At 42.9% G+C, this 24,835-nt stretch overlaps 1 protein-coding gene across 2 annotated transcripts in view; it reads right to left on the bottom strand.

Moving 5' to 3' along the window:
• Positions 1 to 24,835, bottom strand: part of SYTL3 (synaptotagmin like 3) — a 459,450-nt gene that overhangs the window by 68,889 nt on the left and 365,726 nt on the right. For both annotated transcript variants that reach the window (XM_069234590.1, XM_069234589.1), the window contains exons 11-12: positions 21,326 to 21,428; positions 18,865 to 19,035 (exon numbers count right to left, since the gene is read on the bottom strand). In XM_069234590.1, the coding sequence (XP_069090691.1) occupies positions 18,865 to 19,035; positions 21,326 to 21,428 (274 nt within the window). The remainder of the gene's footprint in view (positions 1 to 18,864; positions 19,036 to 21,325; positions 21,429 to 24,835) is intronic.

Here is a 24,835-nt window from a genome sequence, read left to right as displayed (position 1 = left end):
GCCTTTTCCCCCTCAGGTGCCCGGCCATTTTTTGGCTATTTGGGGCAGTTTGCTCTTAGTCCCTCAAAACGTTTTGTCCACATAAGCTACCAATGCCAAATTTGCATCCTTTTTTTCCAGCATCCTAGGGATTCTAGAGGTACCCAGAGTTTGTGGGTTCCCCTGGAGGAGACCAAGAAATTAACCAAAATACAGCAAAAATTACGTTTTTTCAAAGAAATGGGAAAAAGGGCCGCAGAAGAAAGCTTGAGGTTTTTTCCCCTGAAAATGGCATCAACAAAAGGGTTGTGGTGCTAAAATCACCATCTTCCTAGCGTTCAGGAACAGGCAGACTTGAATCAGAAAACCACATTTTTCAACTCAACTTTGGAATTTTACTGGGACATACCCATTTTTTTTATTTTTTGTGCTTTCAGACTCCTTCCAGTTAGAGACAAAAATGGGCATCAAGCCAATGCTGGATCCCGGGCAGCTATACATTTCTGAAAAGTAGACAAAATTCAGAATTCAGCAAGGGGTTATTTGTGTAGATCCATCAGTGTTTTCCTACAAAAAGTAGCAGCAAAACTAAAAAATATTGAAATTGAGGTACAAAAAGAGCTATTTCTGTCCACGTTTTCTTCTATAACTTTTTTCAGCTATGGCAGATTTTTGAAAGCAATATACAATTACGTCTGCTGGACTCTTCTGGTTGCAGTGATATATAGGGCTTGTAGGTTCATCAAGAACCCTAGGTATCCAGAGCCAATAAAGGAGCTGCACCTTGCAATAGGTTTTCATTCTATACCGGGTATACAGCAATTCATTTGGAGAAATATAAAGAGTGAAAAATAGGTATCAAGGAAACCTTTGTATTTCCAAAATGGGCACAAGGTAAGGTGTCGAGAAGCAGTGGTTATTTGCACATCTATGAATTCGGGGGTCCCCATACTAGCATGTGAATTACAGGGCTTTTCTCAAATAGTTGTCTTTTTTTACACACTGTCTTACATTTGGAAGGAGAAAATGTAGAGAAAGACAAGGGGCAATAATACTTGTTCTTCTATTGTGTGTTCCCCCAAGTCTCCCAACAAAAAAGGTGCCTCACTTGTGTGGGTAGGCCTAATACCCACGACAGGAAACGCAACATGGACACATCACATTTTTACATTGAAATCTGATGTGTTTTTTGGAAAGTGTGGCGCTGTGGATTTTGGCCTCTAGCTCAGCCGGATCCTAGGGAAACCTACCAAACCTGTACATTTTTCAAAACTATACACCTAGGGGAATCCAGGGTGGGGAGACTTGAGGGGCTTTCACCAGGTTCTGTTACCCAGAATCCTTTGCAAAGCTCACAATTTGGCAAAACAAACACCTTTTCCTCATATTTTGGTGACAGAAAGTTCTGGAATCTGATAGAAGCCACAAAGTTCCTTCCATCCAGCATTCCTCCAAGTCTCCTAATACAAATGGTACCTCACTTGTGTGGGTAGGCCTAGTGCCGGCGACAGGAAATGCCCCAAAACACATCGTGGACACATCACATTTTCCCAAAGAAAACTGACCTGTTTTTTTGCAAAGTGCCAAGCTGTGGATTTTGGCCTCTAGCTCAGCCAGCACCTAGGGAAACCTACCAAACCTGTGCATTTTTAAAACTAGACACCTAGTGGAATCCAGGATGGGTCTCTCACCTGGGTCTGTTATCCAGAATCCTCTACAAACCTCAACGTTTGACAAAAAAATACTTTTTCCTCACATTTCGGTGCTGCAAAGTTCTGGAATCTGAGGGGAGTCACACATTTCCTTCCACCCAGTGTTCCCCCAGGTCTCCCAATAAAAATGGTACCTCACTTGTGTGGGTAGGCCTAGTGCTCGCGACAGGAAATGCCCCAAAACACTACGTGGACACATCAAAATTATCAAATACAAAACGATCTGTTTTTGAGAGAGTAGGGCACCTGCATTTTTGGTCCTGGGCTCAGCAGTCATCTAGGGAAACCTACAAAACCCAGACATTTCTGAAAACTAGACAACTGAGGGAGTCCAGGGAGATGTGACTTCTGTGGACCCCCCAGTGTTTTCTTACCAAGAATCATCAGTTAACCTCAAATTTTGTTAAACAATCAAATTTTTCCCACATTTCTGTGTGGGATCACCGCACCGGCACAAATGTCCTACCACCCAACATTCTCCTCAGTCTCCTGATAAAAATGATACCTCACTTGTGTAGGTGGACCAAGTGCCTGTGACAAGGAAGAGACAAAAACATGTCAAAATTAAGGGGGAACCAAAGCGGATCCAAAAGGGCAGTTTGGAAAAAAATGTTTTTAGGCTGACAAGTGGGGCAGAATTTTTATCGGCATAGATGCAACAATGCTGGGTGGTAGGAATTTTGTGGATTCCTGCAGATTCCGGAAGGTTCCATCACAAAAATGTGGGAAAAATGTGTGATTTCAAGCAAAGTTGCAGGTTTGCAGGGCTTTAGGGTAAGAAAATGGTTCGGGGTGCATGTGAAGACCATCACCCTGGACTCACCCAGATGTTTAGTTTTCAGATATGTCTAGGTCTCATAGATTTTTCTACATGGCAGCGTCCCAAAGCACAAAAAGTGCAGCCCTCACCATTCCAAGTGAGATGATTTTGAGAATTAGACAAGCTCTCATGGCACAAATGTAAAATCAAAACCCAAAATAATCGAATGTCCTCTTGTTTGCAGTTGGGATAAGATTTCTTAGTGTGCGGGGGGAGCTGAAACACTATTACCCCTTCAGTTCTGGCAGGGGCAGAACCATGCCCATACTGGTTGGTAGCCACCACCCCACTATTTTTTTTAATGCCTTGGCATCTAGTAGGCTTTCTGCCCCCGTGGGGGTGTGGATCGGGGGTAATTGCCCCATCTGCCCACTGGTGGGCATAACTGCTTTGTCCCCATTTATTTGGGGTGGGGTATGGCCATACCCCCACCCTCTTTTTTTGAAAATAAATGTCCTTGGACACTGGTGGGCTTTCTACCCCCCTTGGGGGTAGATGGGCATTACAAAAATAGGCCGATCTGCCAAGAGGGACAGAAATAGCCAACAGTAATATGCCTCCCGTGGGGAGCGACCCTTGCCCAAGAGGCCGCTCCCCCAAACAAAACACACATACACACACCAATCCCTGGTTCCTAAGTGGTTTCTGCCCCCCTGGGGGCAGATCAGCCTAATACAAATAGGCCGATCTGCCTCAAGGGGGCAGAAATGGCCTAAAATAAATTTGTACCACAGGGGAGCGACCCTTGCCTAAGGGTTTGCTCATTTTTAGTGAAATTGTCGCAAAAGAAAAATCCCTGGGGTCTAGTGATTTCTGTTCCCATTGGGAGCAGATTGGCCTAATAAAAATAGGCCGATCTGCCCCCAAGAAAAGGGGGCAGAAATGGTCTATATAAAATCCCCCCCCCCCCCCCCAGAGCGACCCTTGCCTAAGGGGTCGCTCCTTTCCTGTAAAGAAAAATAATTATATATATTTCTGGTGCCTAGTGGCTTCTGCCCCCAAAAAGGCCTAATTAAAAATTGTCGCCAAGGGGAGTGACCCTTGTCAAAGTCTTTTGCCATTTGTACTCATTCCAGGTTGGCTTGGATGGTATTTTACCAGTCCAAAGCTGTAATACTGTGCCTGGAGTGGTAAATGGCTTTTGTTATTTTACAGCTCGGCAAGGTTGACACTGTGTCAAACCTATGCTTAAAGACTTTGCTGTACAAATGGCAAAAGACTTTGTCACTATCTAGCTCGGCGTGGATAGCACTGTGCTGATCCAATGCTTAAAAACTTTGCTAGATAAACAGACATTTGAGGTGAGAAAATCTAGAGTGTCGCTGGTGTTGCAGGGTGCTCCCTACTAGAGCTGCTCTCCACCTAAACTTGGGAACTACCCAGAGTTCTCTATTCTTTTTTGCATATATATATATATATATATATATATATATATATATATATATATATATATATATATATATATATATACTTACCAGGACTTACCTGGGATGGACCCCCCATCCTGTGGTGTACCTCTGGTGTGGGTGGGGGTGTCCCTGGGGCCAGGGAAGGGCACCTGTGGGCTCTTTCCATGGTCTCTGACCATGGAAAAAGGTTCAAAGGTCCTCTAACAACTGTGTTAAATAATGGCTTTAAAGGCGTTAAATAATAGTGCTAAGCAAGCTTAGCACCATTATTTAAGGCCCCATGCCCGTGCTAGATTTTAGCACAGGAATAAATATGGCACTAAGGCCATATCATCGTTTTCTGCACGGGAGTGCCTACCTTGCATCTCATTGACGCAAGGTAGGTTTCCATGTCCAAAAAATGATGTAAACTCCATAACTTTGGCGCTAGATGTGTCTAGTGCCAAAGTATAAATATGGAGTTAGGTTTGCACTGAATTAGCGTAAAAAAAAAAACAATGACGATAACTCAGCACAAACCAAGTATAAGTATGGGCCATAGTCTCCTCCGTTGAGGAGCTGTAAAATATCTTGCTCTGTGACCATTCGGAAAAATTGCTTTTTGAGGAATTTGTTGAGGTTTCCTAATTCCAAGATTGGTCTCCACTGCTTTGACTTCTTGCAAATTAAGAAGAAAGAGGAGTAGAAACCTTACCCTCTCTGTGAAAGGGGAACTCTTTCTAGAGCTCCTTTCTTGATCATGCTCTTGACTTCCCATTTGAGAAGACCCAGATCAATTTTGTACAGAAGTCTGAGGCGGATTTGAAGGTGGTGTCTTTATGAATTCCAGCACTGCCCGAACCAGACTAGACCCAGAACACATTGGTCTGTTGTTATCTGCCTCCAGAGGTATAGATGGTGGGTTATTCTCCCTGCTAGCTTGGCTGCCGATGCCTGGAATAGGTCATTGTCAACAGCTGGTGTCCTTGGCAGTCGTCCAGATTTTCCTCTGGGAGGTAGTCTGACGTATGCCGCCGATGGTGGTTGCCTTTGCTGGTACTGGGTCCGAAATTGTTGGTTAGAAGAGAAATATGTTGTATAATGGTATTGCTTGTATCCCCCTCTAAGATGGCTGTCCTCTTCCTTGGACTCCACGAAAGGGCAACTTTCTGTATTGCAACGTCCCTAACGACTTGGCCGTATCTGTTTCTATTGTTTGGAGGGCATCGTCGACGTGCTTTCCAAACAAAGCCTGTCTGTCATTGGGTAGATCCAATATTTTAGTCTGAGCCTGAGGCCTGAACAAGGTAGCTCCAAGCCAGCCTTGATGGAATAAAAACGCTGCTCCAGCTAGCTGCCTGAATCAAGTAGTAGCAAAATCTATTCTATCGCACAATCGATCACCTCTGAAGATGTGTATTCTCCATCCAATAAGATTTTCTTAGTTTCTCCTTTAAAGTCATCTGGAAGTTTGTCTAGATATGGAGCAATATTGCACCATAGTTGCCGACCATATCTACCAATGAGAGCCAGTGTATTTGCTGTTCTGACAGTGAGCACTGAAACAGGCGAAAAACACTTCTCTATGTTGTCGAGGCATCTACACTACTTGTCCGGGTGTGATGACAGTGGTGTAGAAGAATTCCTGGATCTTCTTTACTCTGCCTGAGAGATGACGGAATCTGGTTTGGGATGAGCTGTCAAGAGGCTGGTGCTTATTCCCTGGCTTTATATTTTTAATCGATCCACGGCAACACTGCTCCAACTGAGGCTGGATTGAGCGTCACCTTTAGGCCCTCTTCCCAAATACAATGAGTAATGGTCATAGCCCTGACAATTTTTCTGAAAGGTTCCTTGAAATTGTAAAGGAAACAGTAATTTTGTTGTGTGAGGATAGGAAGATTGAATCGAAGGGCTGCTCTTTCCAATCTGTTGTGGAAACTTCCTATATCCTCCATAGGAGAGTCAAATGGTGCTGGTGATACGTAATCATCTCATTCATCATGGTAGTGCTGGAGCTCACCTTCTTCTCTCTTCTCAGATGATGTGGGTATACCAAATTGCATCACCTGCAGAGAATCTGGCAACTTGGGGGAGGAAGCAAGTGTGCCAGGAGTGGAAGGTTGAAGCCATACTGAAACTGTTGGAGTGGGGCAGTCTTGATCAGGACTTGAGGGTGGATGGAATACTTTTCTGTAGTCTGACAGCATTACTTGTAGGTCTGCAACAAATGTTGATGGAATGCATACCATATCTTCATTGTACTGCTGGGCTTGTTGAAAGTGTTTTTGCGGTGAAAGGAAAATCTTGATTGCAGCCTTCCCTGTCATAAGAATATTCCTGACATTTAATATTAAGTTCTGAAGGGCTACATGCAGCACCAAAAAGACTATCCTCTTTGGAGTCTTCATTCAGGAGGTTGGAGGGCAGTAGGGAAGGCTAATACATCAGTGATGTATTTGCTGGTGTGTTTAATTTTTGACTTTTGTGTTTTACCATAGGTTTGACCATTGTCATGGTTGTTGACAAAGTCGTCGACGATGTAAAGTTAAGAAAAGAAAGTTTTCGTTTCTTTGTCGACGATGGTGTCATCCTCGTTGGCGTAAGTACCGTCGATGGGCCGCTCACTGTCGATGGAGATCCCATCCTTGAAGTTGGTGGTATCGTCGACAACAGAGTCAGCATCGACAGCTGTTATCGTCAACAGGTGTCTTCATCGGCGGGAGCATTGCAGTCGACGGGAGCTCAGTGGAGACTCCTAGCACGACGTGCGGCAGAAAATCTGAGGGACTGGAGCTCTCTCAGGAAGGTTTTACAGGGTGGTGGCTCTTGATTGGTTGACTATTAAGTTTAGTCCCTTTTAAATAATGGCTATGATATGATACTGAATTACAAGGCCTAAGGCCTCTATGGGTGTGTCAACACTACATTTTTTAGTGTACCAGTGACTCCTATCACGATGACAGGGAATGATTCAAGCATACGAATCTATGAAAGTTCCAATTCTGGAGTAATGTCATCACTGGTTAGCTGGAGTAAAGTGCACAGAGTTCTTCAGGCAGTAAAAATATATGGGGTCCAGCATACGGTGAAACATCCTAGGTGACCTAAATTTCCTACAGGTGTCATTACAATTTGGTTTAGAAAAAAGAATGGCTTCTTGAGATAGCACACTTAGGGAGAGTTGAGCCTCATCAGCATACATATGTTATGAAAGGCTCCAGTGTATTAGTAGTGTTGTCAGGGGATACTAGCAGAGGTTCAAGTTAGAAGGAAAATTAATTGAGTCTTGTGGACCTCCTAGTGTTGCAGGGGCTGGATTCAAAGGAGAAGTGTTAAATTGTATTTGTTTAGAACAATTTTTAGATTTTGGGAGAACCAGCTCAGAACTGTTTGCTTTATCATCATAATTTTCTTGATGGTGTTGAGTAAGAAAGAGTTACTCACCACGTCGAATGCAACAGTAAGGTCAAGAAACATAAGTGGACAGAATTTTCCCTTCTCCACAAGACACAGGGTGAACCCTTCTCAAATTCCATAAAGGGATGAAAATACAACTCTTGCACAACACAGATAATTACAACAATCGCCCTCATCATATCAGCATACAAAGTTAGTTATGTTGGGAAATGGCTGGGTCACAACAATTCAATACTAACTATCTTTTCCCTTATGACTTTATATAACTTGCCCACCTCCACCTCCATTTCGCTGTGATGCTGGTTCCCACTTTCGTGCAGTGCTTTATTAAAAAGGAATATCTGTGCTAGCAAGCCAACATATTGGGGTACATTTATACTCTGTTTGCACCGAATTAGCATCATTTGTTTTTACTCTAATTCGGTGCAAAACGAACTCCACATTTATACTTTGGCGCTAGACCTGTCTAGCGCAAAAATGTATGGAGTTAAAGTCATTTTTGTGACGTGAAAACCTGCTGTGTCTTAATGAGATGCAAGGTAGGCGTTCCAATGCAAAAAATGACTCTATGGCCTTAACACCATATGTATACTCCTGTGCAAAAATGGTGCACGGGAGGGAGGAGGGGTCACAAAATGGTGCAAAGCTTGCTTTGCTCCATTTTTTAATGCCTGGGTCAGGACAGGAGTTAGGGGACCTGTGGGTGGTGGAACACCATGGAATAAGCCCACAGGTGACCTCCCCAGGCCCCAGGGACACCCCCACACACACTCGAGGGACTTCGGAGGATGGGGGAACACCATCCCAGGTAACTACAAGTAATTACAGGTAGGTAATTTTGTTAAGTGCAGATCCCCATATATAGCACAGGGTGCAATAGCCATGCACAGGGGACCCTTGTCCCCTGTGCTGGCCATTGGCGTGGTGGGCATGACTCCTGCTTTTTCTGAGGCAGGAGTCATGTGGCATGGTAGGTTTTGCGCCATAAAATGACGCTAATCTGGTTAAAGTATTTTTTTTTTATTCTAACCTACCTACTGTCATTTTTTGGTGCAAAATCCCCTTCTTCCATACCCCCATCTCCACCTGACTAACGTCATTTGTATTGACGCTAACCTATCCTTTGCACCGGCTTGCATCATTCCATAAATATGGTGCCCAGCTGGAGCACAGCAATGGTGCAAGTTGGTGCTAAACTTTTTGGTGCAAAACTGCATTAGTGCAGTTTTGTACCAAAAAGTATAAATCAGGGCCATTGTGTCAAAAATAAGAGCCATGAAATAGGGCCAAGGAGAAGGGGGAAACTAACTGTGTCGCTGGTGATTTTAGGAGGGAGGGGTCAGACAGGACACTCATGCACATATAGACACTCACACTCAGTCATTTACACACGTGCAGACACACACACATCCATTCACAACACTCATTACCACATATTCAAACATAAACGCACGCCCCGAACATTTGTTAAAGGACAAACACACACACCTGCAGCTCAGCCTCTGAGGTCCCAGGAGGGTTGGGACTGCTGCCTTCCCTCATTGGTTGACGTAAGATCAACCAATGAGGGAAGGCAGAACTGCTGCCTTTCCTCACTGGCTGGCCTTGGCCCAGCCATTGAGGGAAGGTAGCAGTCCTAACCTCGGCACAGAGTGGGATCGGGTTAGTGAGACTGCTGATGCCATCCCACACTGTGACAAGGTGTCACTGAATGACACTCTGCCCTGGGCGCTTCAGGGCTTAAAACTGAAGAGTCCAGGTTCGAGGCAATGAGTGACGTTACTCCTTGTCACAGAGGAGAAGGGCCTCAAGGACCTTTGCTGAGCTGAGGAGGTCACACCCACAGGAGTTGTGACCTCCTAAGCCCAGCAAAGTTCAGCTCAAGCTGCCAGGAGCCTGCGCAAATAGTGCTTTTCTATCTCCTGGCTACCTGACCTGACAATGAGGAGTATCTGTCAGGCTGACCTTTGATTAGCCTGACAGACACTCTTCTTGATGGGTAAAAGGCGAGGGGGCGTGGACCCTTAGCCCAAAGGACGGGCCACGGCTGGAAACAAAAAGATAACTATTGGGCTTCAGAGTGGAGATGAAAATTTGGAAAAACAAATTACGACGAGCTTGAAGTTTATGCTAAAAAATGAATACACCACGGCCCATATTTATACTTTTTTAGCGCCACATTTGCGCCGTTTTTTTACGCAAAAGCGTAGCAAACTTACAAAATAGAGTTGTATTTTCTACGTTTGCTCCACTTTTGCATTAAAAAGCGGCGCATATTGCAGCGCTAAAAAAGTATAAATATAGGCCCATGTTCTTCTTTGTATAAACAATTTTATGATGAATAGTTTTTGAACATCAGTTATAAAGAGAGGCTTGTTAACAGCACTTGTACCAAAGTGAATGGGTTATTGCCGCTTAGAGTGGTATCAATGGTAAGGACCTGATTTATGAAAAGTTAGCGCCGCCTTAACGTCATTTGATGCATAAGCGGCGCAAACTTACAAAATATAATTATGTTGCTTACGAGCCCATATCCACTTGCTCAAGGTAGAGACATCTTACTGATTTTACTGAGCGGTAGTTTTGATCAGACATGCACACTGCGACAGCTGGTCACAGGACATCAGATTAATGTAAGTCACTGAAAATGTTAAAGACATGACAGGCCCCGCTATTTAGGTACAATCAGATCTACTAGAATTATATGGCGATGGAGGAAAAATGTGTGCTTTAGCGTTTACTAAATTATGCGGCAAGAAAAAGGCAAATTTTGCAGGAAGACAGCATTAGTTAGCTATTTTTTTAACTGCAACATATACATCAATACTATAGTGCCTACAGTATCACCTCACCAGCACAAGTTTATCACCTGAATACAACATTCAGAAACTGAAAGTGATCATTCAACTTTTGCAAAAAGGTCTGTTACTTAATCTCACCACTTGCGGCACTTTTTCTGGTAACGTTTGAACCTCTTAAGAAGGAAGCAGTAAATTGAAATTTACAAATTCTGCAGCAGGTGATTATGTAGGAAGTGCAATAAATCCATAATCATGTGGACAATGCTGTGGTAACACGATTTCTTAATTAAAGAGCAGCTGAGTTTATTCTAATGCTCTGAAAAGGAGAAGAACATCAGCTAAGGAAGGCTCATCAATCAAAACATCATGATAATTCGAGTGGATGCTTTGTTTCATATCTTAAATTACCTGATTAATTAATTTATCACTCTGGGTGTTAGGTCCAACCAGTGATTAATTTGTGTGGGTGTTTGTCAGTGGTCAGCGCTGGCCCTTTTTTGTAAACACAGGCACGATTTTATGAGAATCCACCACATGGTCGTGCTATGTGTATTTGTAAGCAAAGCTCATTAGAAGAGCATTTGATTTTTTAATGTAGCTTAAAAAATGCTAAAATTAGGGTATAACCCCTCAGTTTAAGGGACACATGGGTTGTGCCAACTGTAGTGGACCAATGTGAAATATATTGGGCCCTGGTACTCAATTTGTTACAAATTAAGCACTGGACGTGAGATGCATTGTCAGGCCGCTACAATGGTAAGGCATACAGTCAACCATGAGCAATACCTGCCTCCGAAAAGTGAAAACAAGTGAATAGGACTTGAGGCAGGTGCATTTTTTTACAAATATGAAGGCAAACAGTTGGCAAAGACCACTTTCCTCGTTCAGTACATTTTGTAATTGCACTGAGCACAGTTAACAATATATTTCATTAGATGTCTGAATCTTGGCAAATTTATAGCATGGCAACGGAAGTTGAAAGGAAACAACAGTAAATAATTCCAAGGAGAAAGAAAATCAACCAAGGAAGTTAAAATAAATATGACTCACAAGTTCCCTTGAGGCATGCTGCACTAATTTATCTGCGTGAGTTTGAGAGGGTTTCCTGTAGCGTTTAATACAGCAAACATAGACTCCGTTTCCATCCAGACCAGCAACAGACTGTCCCCAGCATTTGGTCTTTTGAGATTGGCTCTGCTTGCTACTTTTCTCATAGGCACTGAGATCATTGCTATGTGGTCAGTTCTCTGGCGCAGCTATGAAACCCCAGTGACAAGTATTACCTGCTGTTCTTTGGGCCACAGAAAACAGCTGGGAACAGGCTGCATTTAGGCCTTGACTTAGGAGGGCAGCGAGGATGACCAGAATGGAAATTCGTGTAAATTGCTTTCGGATAATCATGTGAAAAATTGGGAAAATTACACAAGATGCAAATCTTTCATTTTGTACTATGATTTAATGCAAAAGGCGTTCTTGTGTCCATTTTGGACACAAAGCAGAATTTTGCATTAAACAAAAGCAAGGAAAACAGAAGTGCTGTAAACGTTTGTGTTTTACCGGTGCTCCCATGCTATAATTTTGCCACAAGGATGGCGTAATTCGTTGACGAGGCATCACAGCGTAATTCTGGGAATTTCGAGTATCAATGGAAATCCAAAATTCCTGAAATTATGTAAATCAGGCCGTCAGAAATGAAATTTTGCCCTGTCCCATCAAACAGTCAAAGATTACTCTTGGAAGGCGGGCTTTGGTAAAACATTAATTTTAATTTGAATGGAGACAGCATGCAATAAATGTGTTGTCGAAGGGGGAGTTATATCTGAGAAATAAGGTAAAACTTGAATTCATGTTTAATCTTTATCATAGTGATATTATACTGCTCTTTAAGCTTACAGTGGTAATTTTAGTTTCAAAGTAAAGATGGAAGGATCACTGTGGTTTCCCTTCACACATTTATCAGGGCAGCAGGTAGCTCTATTTGTGCGATGCTCCCTAAGTGCAGCATCTGGTCTTTGCCAGCACAACAGAGCATCGTGATCAGTGTACAGTGAAGTCCTACTGGGTACTAGAGAACACTCCAGTACGACAATGTCTTAACCCTCATTCATGGTTGGCCACCAGGGTGATGTTTACGGTAGCAGAGCGTAGGAGAAGTGGGTGCTGCAAATAAGAAGGCATGTCACTGGGTGAACACCTCAAATCGGCACAAGGTTCCTGGCTTCCCAATGCTTCGAACAAAGAAGCTGTTCAGGCACAAATGCGATGCAGTCTCAGCAGGCAGTACAGAGCGCCAGGCACTGCAAGGGAGAGTGAAACGCTGGAAACTCTGTGATAAATGAGCATACACCGATCCTGGGGTCACCAGGTGTGTCAAAAGCCTCCTCACCCTCTTTGAGTCCCGAACACCTTTGATCACATACTCAGGATGCCCATTCACCACCGACAGCAGTGGGGGTGCAGGAAGCGTATGCTATTGTAAACTGGATTGAACAATGACACGTAAAACCACACGGAATAACAGACGGGCAGGGTCAGTTTGGTTAGGACTGGAGTGATGACTTCACAGAAACTGTATGGTTCAACGAAGAGAGGTCGGTACATTGTTTTTCCGTTCACATGGATGAACCTTGAGGAAAGCCATACCTTGTCTAAGGACTGAGGACTAGATGTATCAATATTAGGAATAGTAATAACCTAATTGCGTTTTTCTTTGAATCACAATTTGGGAATTGCTATTCTCAATGTATAAAAATCACTGAGTGTCTTTTAACAATTCCTAGAGGGTCGCGAATATGAATATTAATGAGGTAGGTCGCAATTGCAACACATTAGGAATCACAGTCATCGTAGGGACGTTGGCCTGCTAGGGTCAGCAGGCCACCATGTTTGTAATTACTTTTTATTAAAGCTTTTTTTTAAAAGCCACAATTTTCCTTACAGGAAAACAGGATGTGCTTAAAAAATGTAAATATTTTATGGTTCAAAATCATTTTAAAGAGGAGGCAGTATCTGTGGGATCACTGCCTGCTCTTCGTTTTTTCACACATTCTTAAACGGGAATGGGTGCTTTGTAGAACAGCTTTGAATTTATGATTCCGTTTCAGCTCCTTCGTGCCCTCTTTGGCCAGGTCACTGACAGTTCACAGACACACTGGTGCAAATTCTAAATGTCTTTATATCTAATAATCAGAGATAGTGAGGTGTGTTTTCAATATTGTAACACAGCAGCAGCTCAGTAATATTACTGCAAATAATCTCTGTGACACATCTCATTTCTCATATGTGAGGTCCTGTTTTGATCTAAAAGAAACTTTTTTATGGATGTTGCATGAAACATAAACACAACATTTCTCTGAAAAATGTCTGTAATGGACTATCACACATCACCCACATTAAAAATAAAAAGAGGTATTGAAAACAATCCGTTTAAGAATTATTCAAGGTCATTAGGGCAAGACTTTCTGCAGAACAGAACTGGCTCTGTCAGAGGGCCCCTGAAAGGATGGGGTTCTGGTTCAAAGCTCACTTTGTTCATGCCAAATATCAGTGTAAGACATCGTGTTTTCTTGGGCTTGGCGTTCGTGATGTTCCTGCACAGAAAGGTCTATTTGAGAATGGTTTACTTCGTAACGACCCATCCAATGACGGCAACCAAGAGAACAATAAAAAGGAGAAGAAACAGATAATGAGAGTGGAGCATTCTAGTAGATGAATTCTGCCAACCAAAATAACAACATCCAACTCTCTGAATCGTGCAGTAACTAATAACAAATACATTATTCACAAATTTAATTCATTTTTTTGACTTACTGGGGTGATGAAAAGAGGAAAGGTTTTCATTGAGGCCTAACAGGTTCCAAAATGCATGCAAGAAAAAAGAAATAAACTGGGACCCTTTATCGGTGATAAACTTTATTGTTACCCCATTGAAATATACTACCACCAGCAGAAACACTGTATTCAATTTAGAAGTGTTATTGAGTCTCTGATGAAATAAAGTGGGACATTTTCATAAAGTGTATTATCACCATTAGCAGGAGATTGAACCCAATTGTGAAGGTTGCATTTTCACTAAAAAAGCTATTGATATTGTGTCCTAAGGGCTGATTGGCATAGGTAGGAGCTGTAGTACTATCCTAGAACCTAAGGTAGGTTTTGTCTTGCCTTGAGCACAAATTACAAAGATGTATGCTAGAAATTGAGTTTTTAGTTGGCAAATGTATGTACCATGTCCAAACAGGAACCACAATCTTACTGAGGGTAAGGCAAAAACACACCCCAAATTAGCCTTTGCTCACCCCCCCACCCCCCTCGGTGGCTTGGCACAGAGTAGTCAGGTTTTAACTTAAGAGGCAATATGTAAAGTATACGTCCAACACTGCAAACAGTACAACAGTGAAAATACCATACAAAAAGGTACCACACCAGGTTAGAAAAATAGATCTTAATTTAGTGAACAAAACAAGACCAAAGTGGCAAAAGTTCAATCAGTAGAAGTCTAGATATGATTTTTTAAATATTAAAATGCAATATAGTGCTTATGAGCATAAAGCACAACCGAAAGTATCTAGTCGCGCTAGACTGGGTTAAATCTAAAAGTTTAGGACGACCATGATGGAGCACGAGCTGGACACAGTCCGAGGTAAGTCCAGCTGAAGTTTTACTGTATCAAAAATTGAGCCAAGAGACCTGTTCGCAGGAAAGAAGTTTTCTGGGTGCAAGAAGAGAGACACTGGTGGTGGTCCGTGGGCGTGAAGAGTCGGCCAGGACAGGTGGGCTGGAGCCTTGCAGCCGTGAGCGGAGATACTTGCTCGGCGAAGAGACGAAGTTGAGGTGACACATGCTGATTCTTAGGGCGAGCAAAGCGTTCTGGTGCAAGTGGACCCATTTGCGGTTAAGAGCAGTCCCAAAGCTTGGTTTCAGGAGTCAGAAACAACATCTGAGGGCCCAGGACTGTAGAGGTGCTTCCTGGGGGTCAGGAGCTGGTTGAAGACAGGTTCAGAAGCTGTAGCAGGTGAGTTGGAAGTCTTTTCTGTACCTGAGTCAGCAAGCTCTAGAAGTCACTCTGGTTCTGAGTTCTAGTTCTCATACCCAGTTGTGCATTTGAAGTGGGGGAAACTTCAAAGAGAGGCCTTTGAAGTGCATAGAGCCCCTCCCCTTTCTGCCCTGGCTCCTGACTCACTACAGAGAGCAATGCAGCCCTTTGTGTGGAGTCAGGACACAGCCCCAAAAGATGTGTCAGCTCCTCCTTCACATTCTGTACAGAATGGCCCATCAGGCTGTAGATGGCCCATCAGTCACACCTAAGCTCCCTTTGTGTGTGGCTATCTGGAGAGAATGCACAAGATCCCAGCTGTCAGAGTAAGAAAATGCCAACATTTCAGAACCACAATTTAAAATCTGACTTCACCATAAGTCGTGATTCTAAATTGTAATTCCAGAGACACCAAACGTAGGGGTTCTATCTCTTCCCAATTGGAAGCCCACTTATAAATATAATAAGCCAATCCCAATGCTATCCTATGGGAGGGATAGGCCTTGCAGTAGTGAAAAAGAATAAGAGTTTTTCACTACTAGGACATGTAAAACATAGAAGTACATGTCCTACTTTTTTAATACACTCCACCCAGCCCTTGGGCTCTCTACGGCCTACCACAAGGGTGACCTATATGTATTAAAAGGAAGGTTTGGGCCTGCAAGAGGGTTAACGTGCCAGATCGACATGGCAGTTTAAACTGCACACACAGGCTTTACAATGGTAGGCCTTGGACATGTCTAAAGTGCTACTTAAGTGAGTGACACAAACAGTGCTACAGGCGCACTGGTAGCATTTAATTTACAGGGCCTGGGCACATGTAGAGCACTTCACAAGGGACTTATAAGTAAATTAAATATGCCAGTTTTGGATAAGCCAATGTTACTATGTTTTCGGGAAAGAGCACAATCACTTAAGCAATGTGGCATTTAAGGAACAAGAGAATAAGTTCTCGAAGTTGCATTTTCATAAAAACCAGCAACAGAGTTCATTCAGTTCTCAAAGTCACCCTCTTCCTTGCTTCTTTTCTTTGTATTAAAAGGGGGGGGCACAATCAGAGCATGCATTGATGTGGCGCAGTCAGCAAAAGTTCGGTTGCTGCACGTGCGCCTCTGTCAGACAGATTCGTTTACGACACATCTATACCCAGTTGCACTCATATTACAAAAAAACTCACTCTATGCCTTAGCTGACCAAAAATTGCCAGTTATCAAGGTTAGGTTTAAGTAGCATCTTTACTATATTATCACCAGTAGTATGGCTCAGTGAGCTGAACACTCGTAGCTGAAACCTGCTTTGATATGCAAGTCACAGGTTGACATTTCTACGAGGCCAAATCAGAAGTCTTTCCAAGGTCAGTAAATTGAGCACTGTGAAAGACAATTAATGTATTCATGCCTACCGGAAGTCTAAAACATGTTTATGAAACTAAAAATAACCATTCAATGAGACAGTGCTTGCACCTCCTGAGACAAAGAACAATGCAATGTTAACCTAATTGATAGTGGGAATCTCGCCAGGTGTTGGGCTTCCTCAAGAAGCGAGATGACCTTGATAAGATACAGATAATGCACATTTATCCGACACCAGGTTATTCATTTGTGAATCCTCGTTCAAAAGTGCCACTATAAGAAAGAGTCTGAACACCTTAGAAGCACAAGCACAGTGTAGGCCTAAGCGTAGCATGGGTATACACAATAGCTGCGATAGAACAACACGGCATTCTTGTTAAATGCAATATAAAAAAATAATTAAATGTTGAAACAAATTCACAATACCATTAACTTGGGTGACAATAATACCTCCTCTGTACAGTGAAGACAAACAGAAAAAGTGCATTATGAAGCACTATCTAAGAAGAAAGCTCAAGTTATTTCCTATTGGGGCACGGCATGTAGTGACTTTAACCTCACAAATCACAATACATTTTTGTTATTGTGTTCCATACCAGCAAAAATAATGTAAAGCTGAGGTTTATCCTGCTGTGAGCACTTGAACCCAATGACAGAGCCTCACCCCAGAACACCACAAGTCATCAATGGAAATTAAATCATAAGTGCTATAAGCCCAGAAATACAAGGGAGAGGAACCCAGGACCCCACTGACATCCAGCAGTGAACACAGGATGGGTTGACCTAAAAGAAGGCTGTGCAACATGGCTGACACCTCAAATCTTCCATCTATTTTTTGCAAGTGCAAACAATTTAATTGTGTCATCCTTTACAGGGTATCCTGGGAGATAAATACTATATAAATGACACAGGGCTAATTCTATTCTGTTGCTCACTGATGTAACAAATACAGCATTGTACATGTACATTGTTGGTTCTGGCCCTTTCTGCAGGGTCAATCCCCAAACTTTTTGCCTTCCCCATTCCCTTTTTTTTTGCTGACTTTATTTTTGATGGCTTTAGGACTTGAGAAGCTTTACCCCTGCATTGGGGTAGTCGACTGAAGCTTTTTTAAATGACAGTCCATGTAAGACTGTAGGGTACTTGCAACACTCTGTACTTCACTTGTAGAAGATATCTCTGTAGTAATGGAGTAGTTCTGAGCTGTCTGCACTTGTGGTGATTAACTGCCTGATTTAGAGTACAGCGGAGGGATTACTCAGTCACAACAGTGGCAAATGTCCCATCTGCTGAAATATAAATTCCATAGGATATAATGGGATTTATATTTCCGCGGACGGGATATCCGTCACCATTGTGAGGGTAACCCTTCTGCCAAACTCTAAATCAGGCCCTAGGTTCTGGATTACTCAGTGCACTCATGGGGGGTTGTTCCACACAGCTAAAAGTGTCAACAGTAACTGCTCTTTGTGGTCATTCAATTCTAAGGATGAGTTGCTTTAAGCATTCCATCCATGGGATCACTCAGAATTGCTGGTCGCCGATGAGATAAAAAAATGACTACTGGGAATGTCGGCAAACTATGGTCACTTGTAAAGGAAGTTTTAAAATACTTCTAGAGTGGAGACAAAAAACAGCAGCACTGATGAACTGTATTGCCAATGGCACAATGGTTGGGGGTACAGGCTATGCTGTCCTCCGTAGCATGTTAGGCGGGTGATCCTTGATGGCCTTCTGTAGTGGTCTTCGAGGAAGACTTAAAAGATGCTAAGTGAAGCAGAAGTCTGCATAAAACTACTGAAACTCACCCCTTATAGTTATGAACGCACATAACACTCACAAACATTAAGGGCATCTGCTATGAAGTGCCTGTGTGCCAATGGCACAGACACACAAAAACAGTTAACAGGAGAGCAACATGGTGGACACATTAAGCTTTGGCATGTGGTGTGTGCGTTTATTAAGATCTTCAAGGAGCAGCATTTACCGAAGTCCAACCAGGGAAAAAAGCAAGCAATTTCCAGAAAAACCCCCACATAAAACGAAAGAAGAATCTCTTTAGAAATAAGTGAAAAGAAACTGCGCAGGAGGCAATCTTCCTCCACGGTCAGCACAGATTATATGACTGAGCGTCAGGAACACCGCTGACCTCTGAACGAGAAAGAAACGACACTGTCTAATCTAATGATATGCACAAATAAGCTTCTGGGTTATTAACTTGTAGAAAAGTTCAGTAAGAATGACAAGCATGTAATGTTCATTGCCAAGCTACACATAGTTTTAATTTATAAATATGCACGTGGCTGTGTGAATGTCAAATCATTGGACAAAAAAAAGAACCTGTGCTTTGCACTTGCCTTTGCTTTCAGCTGGTACCAGCTGAAAGACTGCGTAGAATTGTCTTCAAAGTTCCAAGCCTCGAGCGGGATCAACACTTCTCCGAGGAAAACATTGCGCCTCAGCGTCCCCGCGTGCCACACAGAGATCTGCAGCATTCGAGTCTCCAGCAAGCAATAATCGATATTGTACTGTAAGATCATAGAAAGTTGGATAACACCGATAATACACACAGGGCATTTCTCAGTGGACTATCTTTTTCCATTCACTGGAAATTGAACTAGGATAGCTCATATCAACTTCAAACAGACAGGCAGAATCACAGAGAGAGAGTGTGAAGAACAGCAAGAGAATGTGTTTAATTCTCTACTGTGGTCACCACACTCGAGGAAAGGCATCCTTGTTGCAGTTACATCCTGAATTAGCATTTTAGGGATAGGCATGTATTCCGTATCTCATGGTGATATTATGCGTTGTGAATATTGTGCATGGACAATGACAATTTAGAGGTTTGAGATCTCTCAGACTTCATGTTGTCCCTCAATGTTGCAAATGTAGAGGTATGTGTGCGGCCTCTCACTTGGCTGTGTTTTGAAAGAAAACACCACGTGACTACTGGTCAGAATCAAGTGTTTGGTGTGGGAAAAAAGTTTTCTCTCAAACAAATAGGATAAAAAGTAAATCAAGACCGCTCAGTCTCTGAGGGAGGCTACTACTGGAAGTCCGTTAAGAGGCAGCTTGTAGCCATGTGCTGTTGCATGATTTGTGATGCAAGAGTGGTGTCCTCCATCAATGATCTTTGAACTGGGGAGGCTGGATTACTGGTAGACTGAAATCCATTGGATGAGGTTTGTGTACAATATGAGTGATACACCCTAATAGGTTGAAGTGAGAAAATTGAGAAATCTAAAGAATGAACATTGTCTTTACTTACAATTGTAAACCGATTTTTCCTTTGTACAAACGTACCAATCACAAAATTTGCATACATAAAGTTAAAACATATCCACTTTCATGCATCTACCCATTACTATACTTCCTATAAGACATTACACAAGAACGCAATGAGAAAAGTTTTGATGAGAGGACAGGGGGATAACAAAGACCACTGAAGTGCTGTGGTGCGGGGGTGACCAATCTCCAGGGCCACCCCAGGCGCTAAACCTACCATGCCACATGACTCCTGCCTTAGAAAAGGCAGGAGTCATGCCCGCCACCCCATTGGCCAGCACAGGGGACAAGGTTCCGTGGGCATGGCCATTGCACCCTGTGCCATGTATGGGGGCCCATTTCAGGGCCCCCTATGGCACTTAAAAAAATAAAATAAAATACTTACCTGTACTTACCTGGGATGGGGTCCCCCATCCCCCGCTGTCCCTCTGGTGTGGGTGGGGGTGTCCCTGGGGCCTGTGGAGGGCACCTGTGGGCTTATCCCATGGTGTTCCACCATGGAAATAGGCCCACAGGTCCCCTAAAGCCTGCCCTGACCCAGAAGTTAAAAAATGGGGCAAAGCAAGCTTTGCACCATTTTTGGACCCCTCCTCCCTGCCGTTCTTAAGTAAAAGCTCTTCCTCTCTCAGAAATTGGACGGAGTGCCCCCAGAATGGATCATCTGTTCCCCCCTTTGAGAGGAAAAACAATTTTCCTATGAGATCTCACCCACTTAGATGGGGAAAATGGACATTCGCACTGGCATTTTTTTGCAGAAGAACTGAATTAGCAGGAGATACAAGGAAGCAGGCCGGATTGGGAGTGAAGAAATCTGGTCATCTACCTGCAATTTGAAGAGCAGAGATGTGTTTCCGCCAGGCTTTCGGTGGCGGTGATCCTGCCCCACAAATCCTGGCAGTCTGCTATGCCATAATATAGTGGACAAGTCACTGTCTTCCGTCTGCCTGAAGATGGCTACCACCATGGTCAGTGGGGGTTCAGGTGGTACATTGGCTGTCTATGGGAGGGATCACCTCCATGGTCATAATTTGGTGGTCTTCACCACTGGCCTTGCGACGGTACTATGGCCATCGCCGGCGTGGCGGTCAGCTGACCACTGATGTCATAATGAGGGCCTTAGTCACTAGTACCCACATAAATACATTGTGGTCAAGAGGTTTCATTACCAAGTACCAATTTGACGCCTGAATAAAGCAATCACCGACTGAAAGGTGCCCAGTTAATCTCTGCAAATTATGTGGCATATGGTAGATTATGTGTCCAGGGTGGTAAAACCTGAATAATGGGGAAACGATGTGCCAACTGAATCACTTTTCCAGTGTCCTTCCCTTATACACTGATGTGACAGAAAGTGACCAGACTGACAAGCCAAAGAACAAATGTGTTTTGACCTTGGACAAATTGGTAGTTTCATAAGAAATATATCGGCAATATTGATCGAGGTTCAAGTCTTTACTTTGCAATAGGAATTTGTCATTCAAGCGTTCCATCCAAGAAACCTATTCACAGAATCTAACTTCGGATGTGTACCTTTAAGATTTCATAGAAGGATGGGTCCACTGTGTTCTTTTTGAGATTCGTCTTCTGTTTACTCTGGGGGGATTTGTCAGGAAGCAAGTATATCTTTACATACCTAGAAAGGTGAGCATGAAAGAGACAGAAAGAGACCGAAAATGAGAAAGAGAGTGTGAAACAGAAAGAGGGAGAAAGAGAACAAGAAGACATGAGAAAGTGAGAGCCAGCAAAAAAGACAGCATGAGGGAGGAAAAGGGGGAGACAGTTATTAGATGTTGGGATTAAAACAATGCATTTGATAACAAAATGTATTGCTTCATGACCTACATCACACCACAACATGGTTGACTATATGTACCTTTCATATAGTCTAGGGTTCCACTGATCTAACACAGATACTTTGCTAGGAAGCAGTACGATCTACACACATACACAGTAAACGTAAGAGGAAGATGTCATTTGTTGTGTTTTTTCCCAGAAACTGTACAACATCTCATCAGCCACAGATGGTGTGTGGTGTTGGGATGGGCAAGGCCCCACCATGCAGGAGATGCAAGAAGGAAGGTGGAAGCACGTGAGCAGCTCAGCTAGATGATGGTTTTTTCTGCTCCATATTAAAAGATACTCAAGATTTTCTGTTTCCCGGGGTGTATCTGTGCATGCACAGGCAAGTTTTCCCTCACCCTTCATAGATAAACCAGGGCAATTACGCTGGGTTCAGGGTGTGGCCTATTTTTAAGTTCATTTGATCTTGGCTGTCACTGGGCACTGGCACTGTGGTCCACAGGGTGTAGTGACATTCTCACAAAACTCATGAGTGATCATAGAAAGCACAGGGCTAACAAATTCAAGGTGGGAAGGGTTACACTAGGGTGTATTTGGGTGTTGCCACCTCCCTTCTTTCTATATTTCTCACTGATTGTATTTGCAAGAGCCTCAGGAGGATTCACTGCCGCTCTCGACTCTCACAATATCTGAGATATACGTGTGGATCACTCGCCTGGCTCATGCGTGGCTAGTGAGTGGTTTCTATTTTGCGTATGTTCCTACTCTTTCTTTTAAAACTTTGGCATAGAGATCACAAGGAGCATTAACACTTGCAGCAAGTTGTCTGCATCAAACACTACCATCTTCCAAGAGCACAGGTTTACTTACTTTCTCTGACTTCAAAGAGAGGATTTATTTGACAATCTTGCTGGATACTGGGGGTAGGAAAGACATTTTTTCTAGCACACAACATTTAAATGAACTGTGTAAGTATTTCAGAACATATCAGAATTGTAAACACAAATGAAGAACATTTGTTGTTATTTCTGAAGTGTGTTGGAAACAAATACTTTAATATGATCAAAACAAATCATTACACTAGGTGATGCAATTTCCACACATTTTCATTTGTGCACTGTATAGGTTTATTAGTACAGCTGTATGTCTGTGCAAATGTAATGGTCATTTCAATTGAAAATGAGTTATCCGTAATGGCAGTGCACTACCATACCATGCATACTGCACTCTACGCTACCCCACTCTACTCTGCACCACTCCACACCACTGGACTCTACACCGCACCACTCCACACCACTGCACTCTACTTTACACCACTCTACACCACTTCACTCTTTGCCCATTCACTCTATGCCACTTCATGCTACGCTTCTCTACTCTACTCTACCCTAAACCACTCTACTCTATGCCAACCCACTCTTCGCCACTCTACTCTACACCACTGCACTCTTGGCCACTGAACTCTAACTATGCCTAGGATGATAAAGTTTATTCAAGCAGAGAAGCTGGGATTTGTCTCAGGATTTATGCTTTCACATTGCGCATAGTACAAATCTTGGGACCATACGTCTGTCTGTCTCATGTTGTGAAAGTTTGAAAGAACTTTTATGCCCCATCACTTTAAAAAAATCACCAGCCAAAACTGCATCTCACATCAATCTGAATAGTCAGTTGCTCCAAACTAGGGCTCACAACAGTGACCACCAGCCAATCCACACATTTGAAGATTTATAATATGACAGGAGGACCAGGAAAAGAGTAGTAAACTTATTAAAAGTACACAAGCAATAGGAAAAAGCAACCAAAGTGGAGATCCTCATCAACATCAACCAGATATCAGAATGGGTCCTCTCTGTGGATTCCAACCACCAAGCCAGTTCCAAGTTGAAAATCATAGAGAGGAAACCACACATTTTGCATGGATAGCCATCATCTTCCCTTCTAGATTTTGAGAACCCAAGTCACAAAAAAGTTGAACTTTTGCACATGAAGGTGTACTCCTATACACTACATCTTTTGGAAATTTACAAACATTCCCCAAGACCCCCACAAAATGTGGGTGTGGTTTATTCTCATTCTCACCTGAAAGTAACTATAACTTGCCCTTGACATGCACAGTTTTCTTATCAATAATTTTATTACAAATGTTGCAGTGATAATATCAAAAATGCCATACAAGATCTCATCAATGAAGTAATATGTGGAATATTTAGCTGTGCATGGCGAAGGTGCAAGTTATAGTTACTTTAGGGTGTAAGTTATAGTTACTTGAAAGAACTCTAACTATAATTGCTGAATTTCTGTGGTTTTGTATGAGTAAATTCAGAACCTAACTATAACGTCCCTGTAACCTTTGTTTTGTTCAGTGAATTTCTATGGTTTTTTAACGTGAAGTAATTTTAGCTACTATACGTTATTCCAATTGCCGCTGTGCAATGCGAAACAGGGATTGATCACAAGGCCAGGCCTTGCAGCCAGGCCTTGCAGCCAAGACCTTATAACCACCCAAACCTGTGCCACGCACGGCCTTTGTCCGTGCGCATGCAGGTTGGCCACAGGGCCTCTCTCTCAGTGGATCTGTGAGTGGGTGCATGAGTGTCTGAGTGGGTCTGAAAGTGCGTGTGGAAGTCTATGAGCAGGTCTGAGTGGATGCATGAGTAAGTGGGTGTGTGAGTGGAGCATGAGTCTCTGAGTGTGTCTATGAGTGAATAAATTAGTGTATGAATGAGTGTAGTTTTTCTTTCAAAATTGTTCATATTTGCAAATACTTTGTGCAAAACGTCCTGCTTTGTGACACAAAATTATTTAAACCCCAGAATTTGCCCCTCAGACACACCTATATCACATCCCGGCGGTCAGGGTACCTTCACCGTGACCCCTTATGCCACTTTCAATTAGGATTTTTACCCCAGGGGACCGTGTCCTATGAAATAAAATGGTGGGCGCAACTTTCTTGTCAGGTTGCGGTCAGCCAATTGCAGCGCTTCTGTTCGCACGTGTATTCACGGAAATGCACACATTTTCACGCTTTATTCGCAAAGGATCTGCGTCCATAGATATACAAATTGTTTTTCCCTTTAATTTCTCAATAACTACTGAACAGATTTACACCATATAAACAAAAGCGATATCTGTGTACCAAAAGCTAGCTTTCTGCCAAATTTGGTGTACTTCCGTCCAGCGGTTCAGGTTGTAGTCGTGTCTAAACGTCCTATAGGAATTAACATGGGAAATGCAATG

The sequence above is a fragment of the Pleurodeles waltl genome, chromosome 5, assembly GCF_031143425.1.
Source record: "Pleurodeles waltl isolate 20211129_DDA chromosome 5, aPleWal1.hap1.20221129, whole genome shotgun sequence".
Taxonomy (NCBI): Eukaryota; Metazoa; Chordata; class Amphibia; order Caudata; family Salamandridae; genus Pleurodeles; species Pleurodeles waltl.
This window is presented reverse-complemented; position numbering and strand designations above follow the sequence as displayed.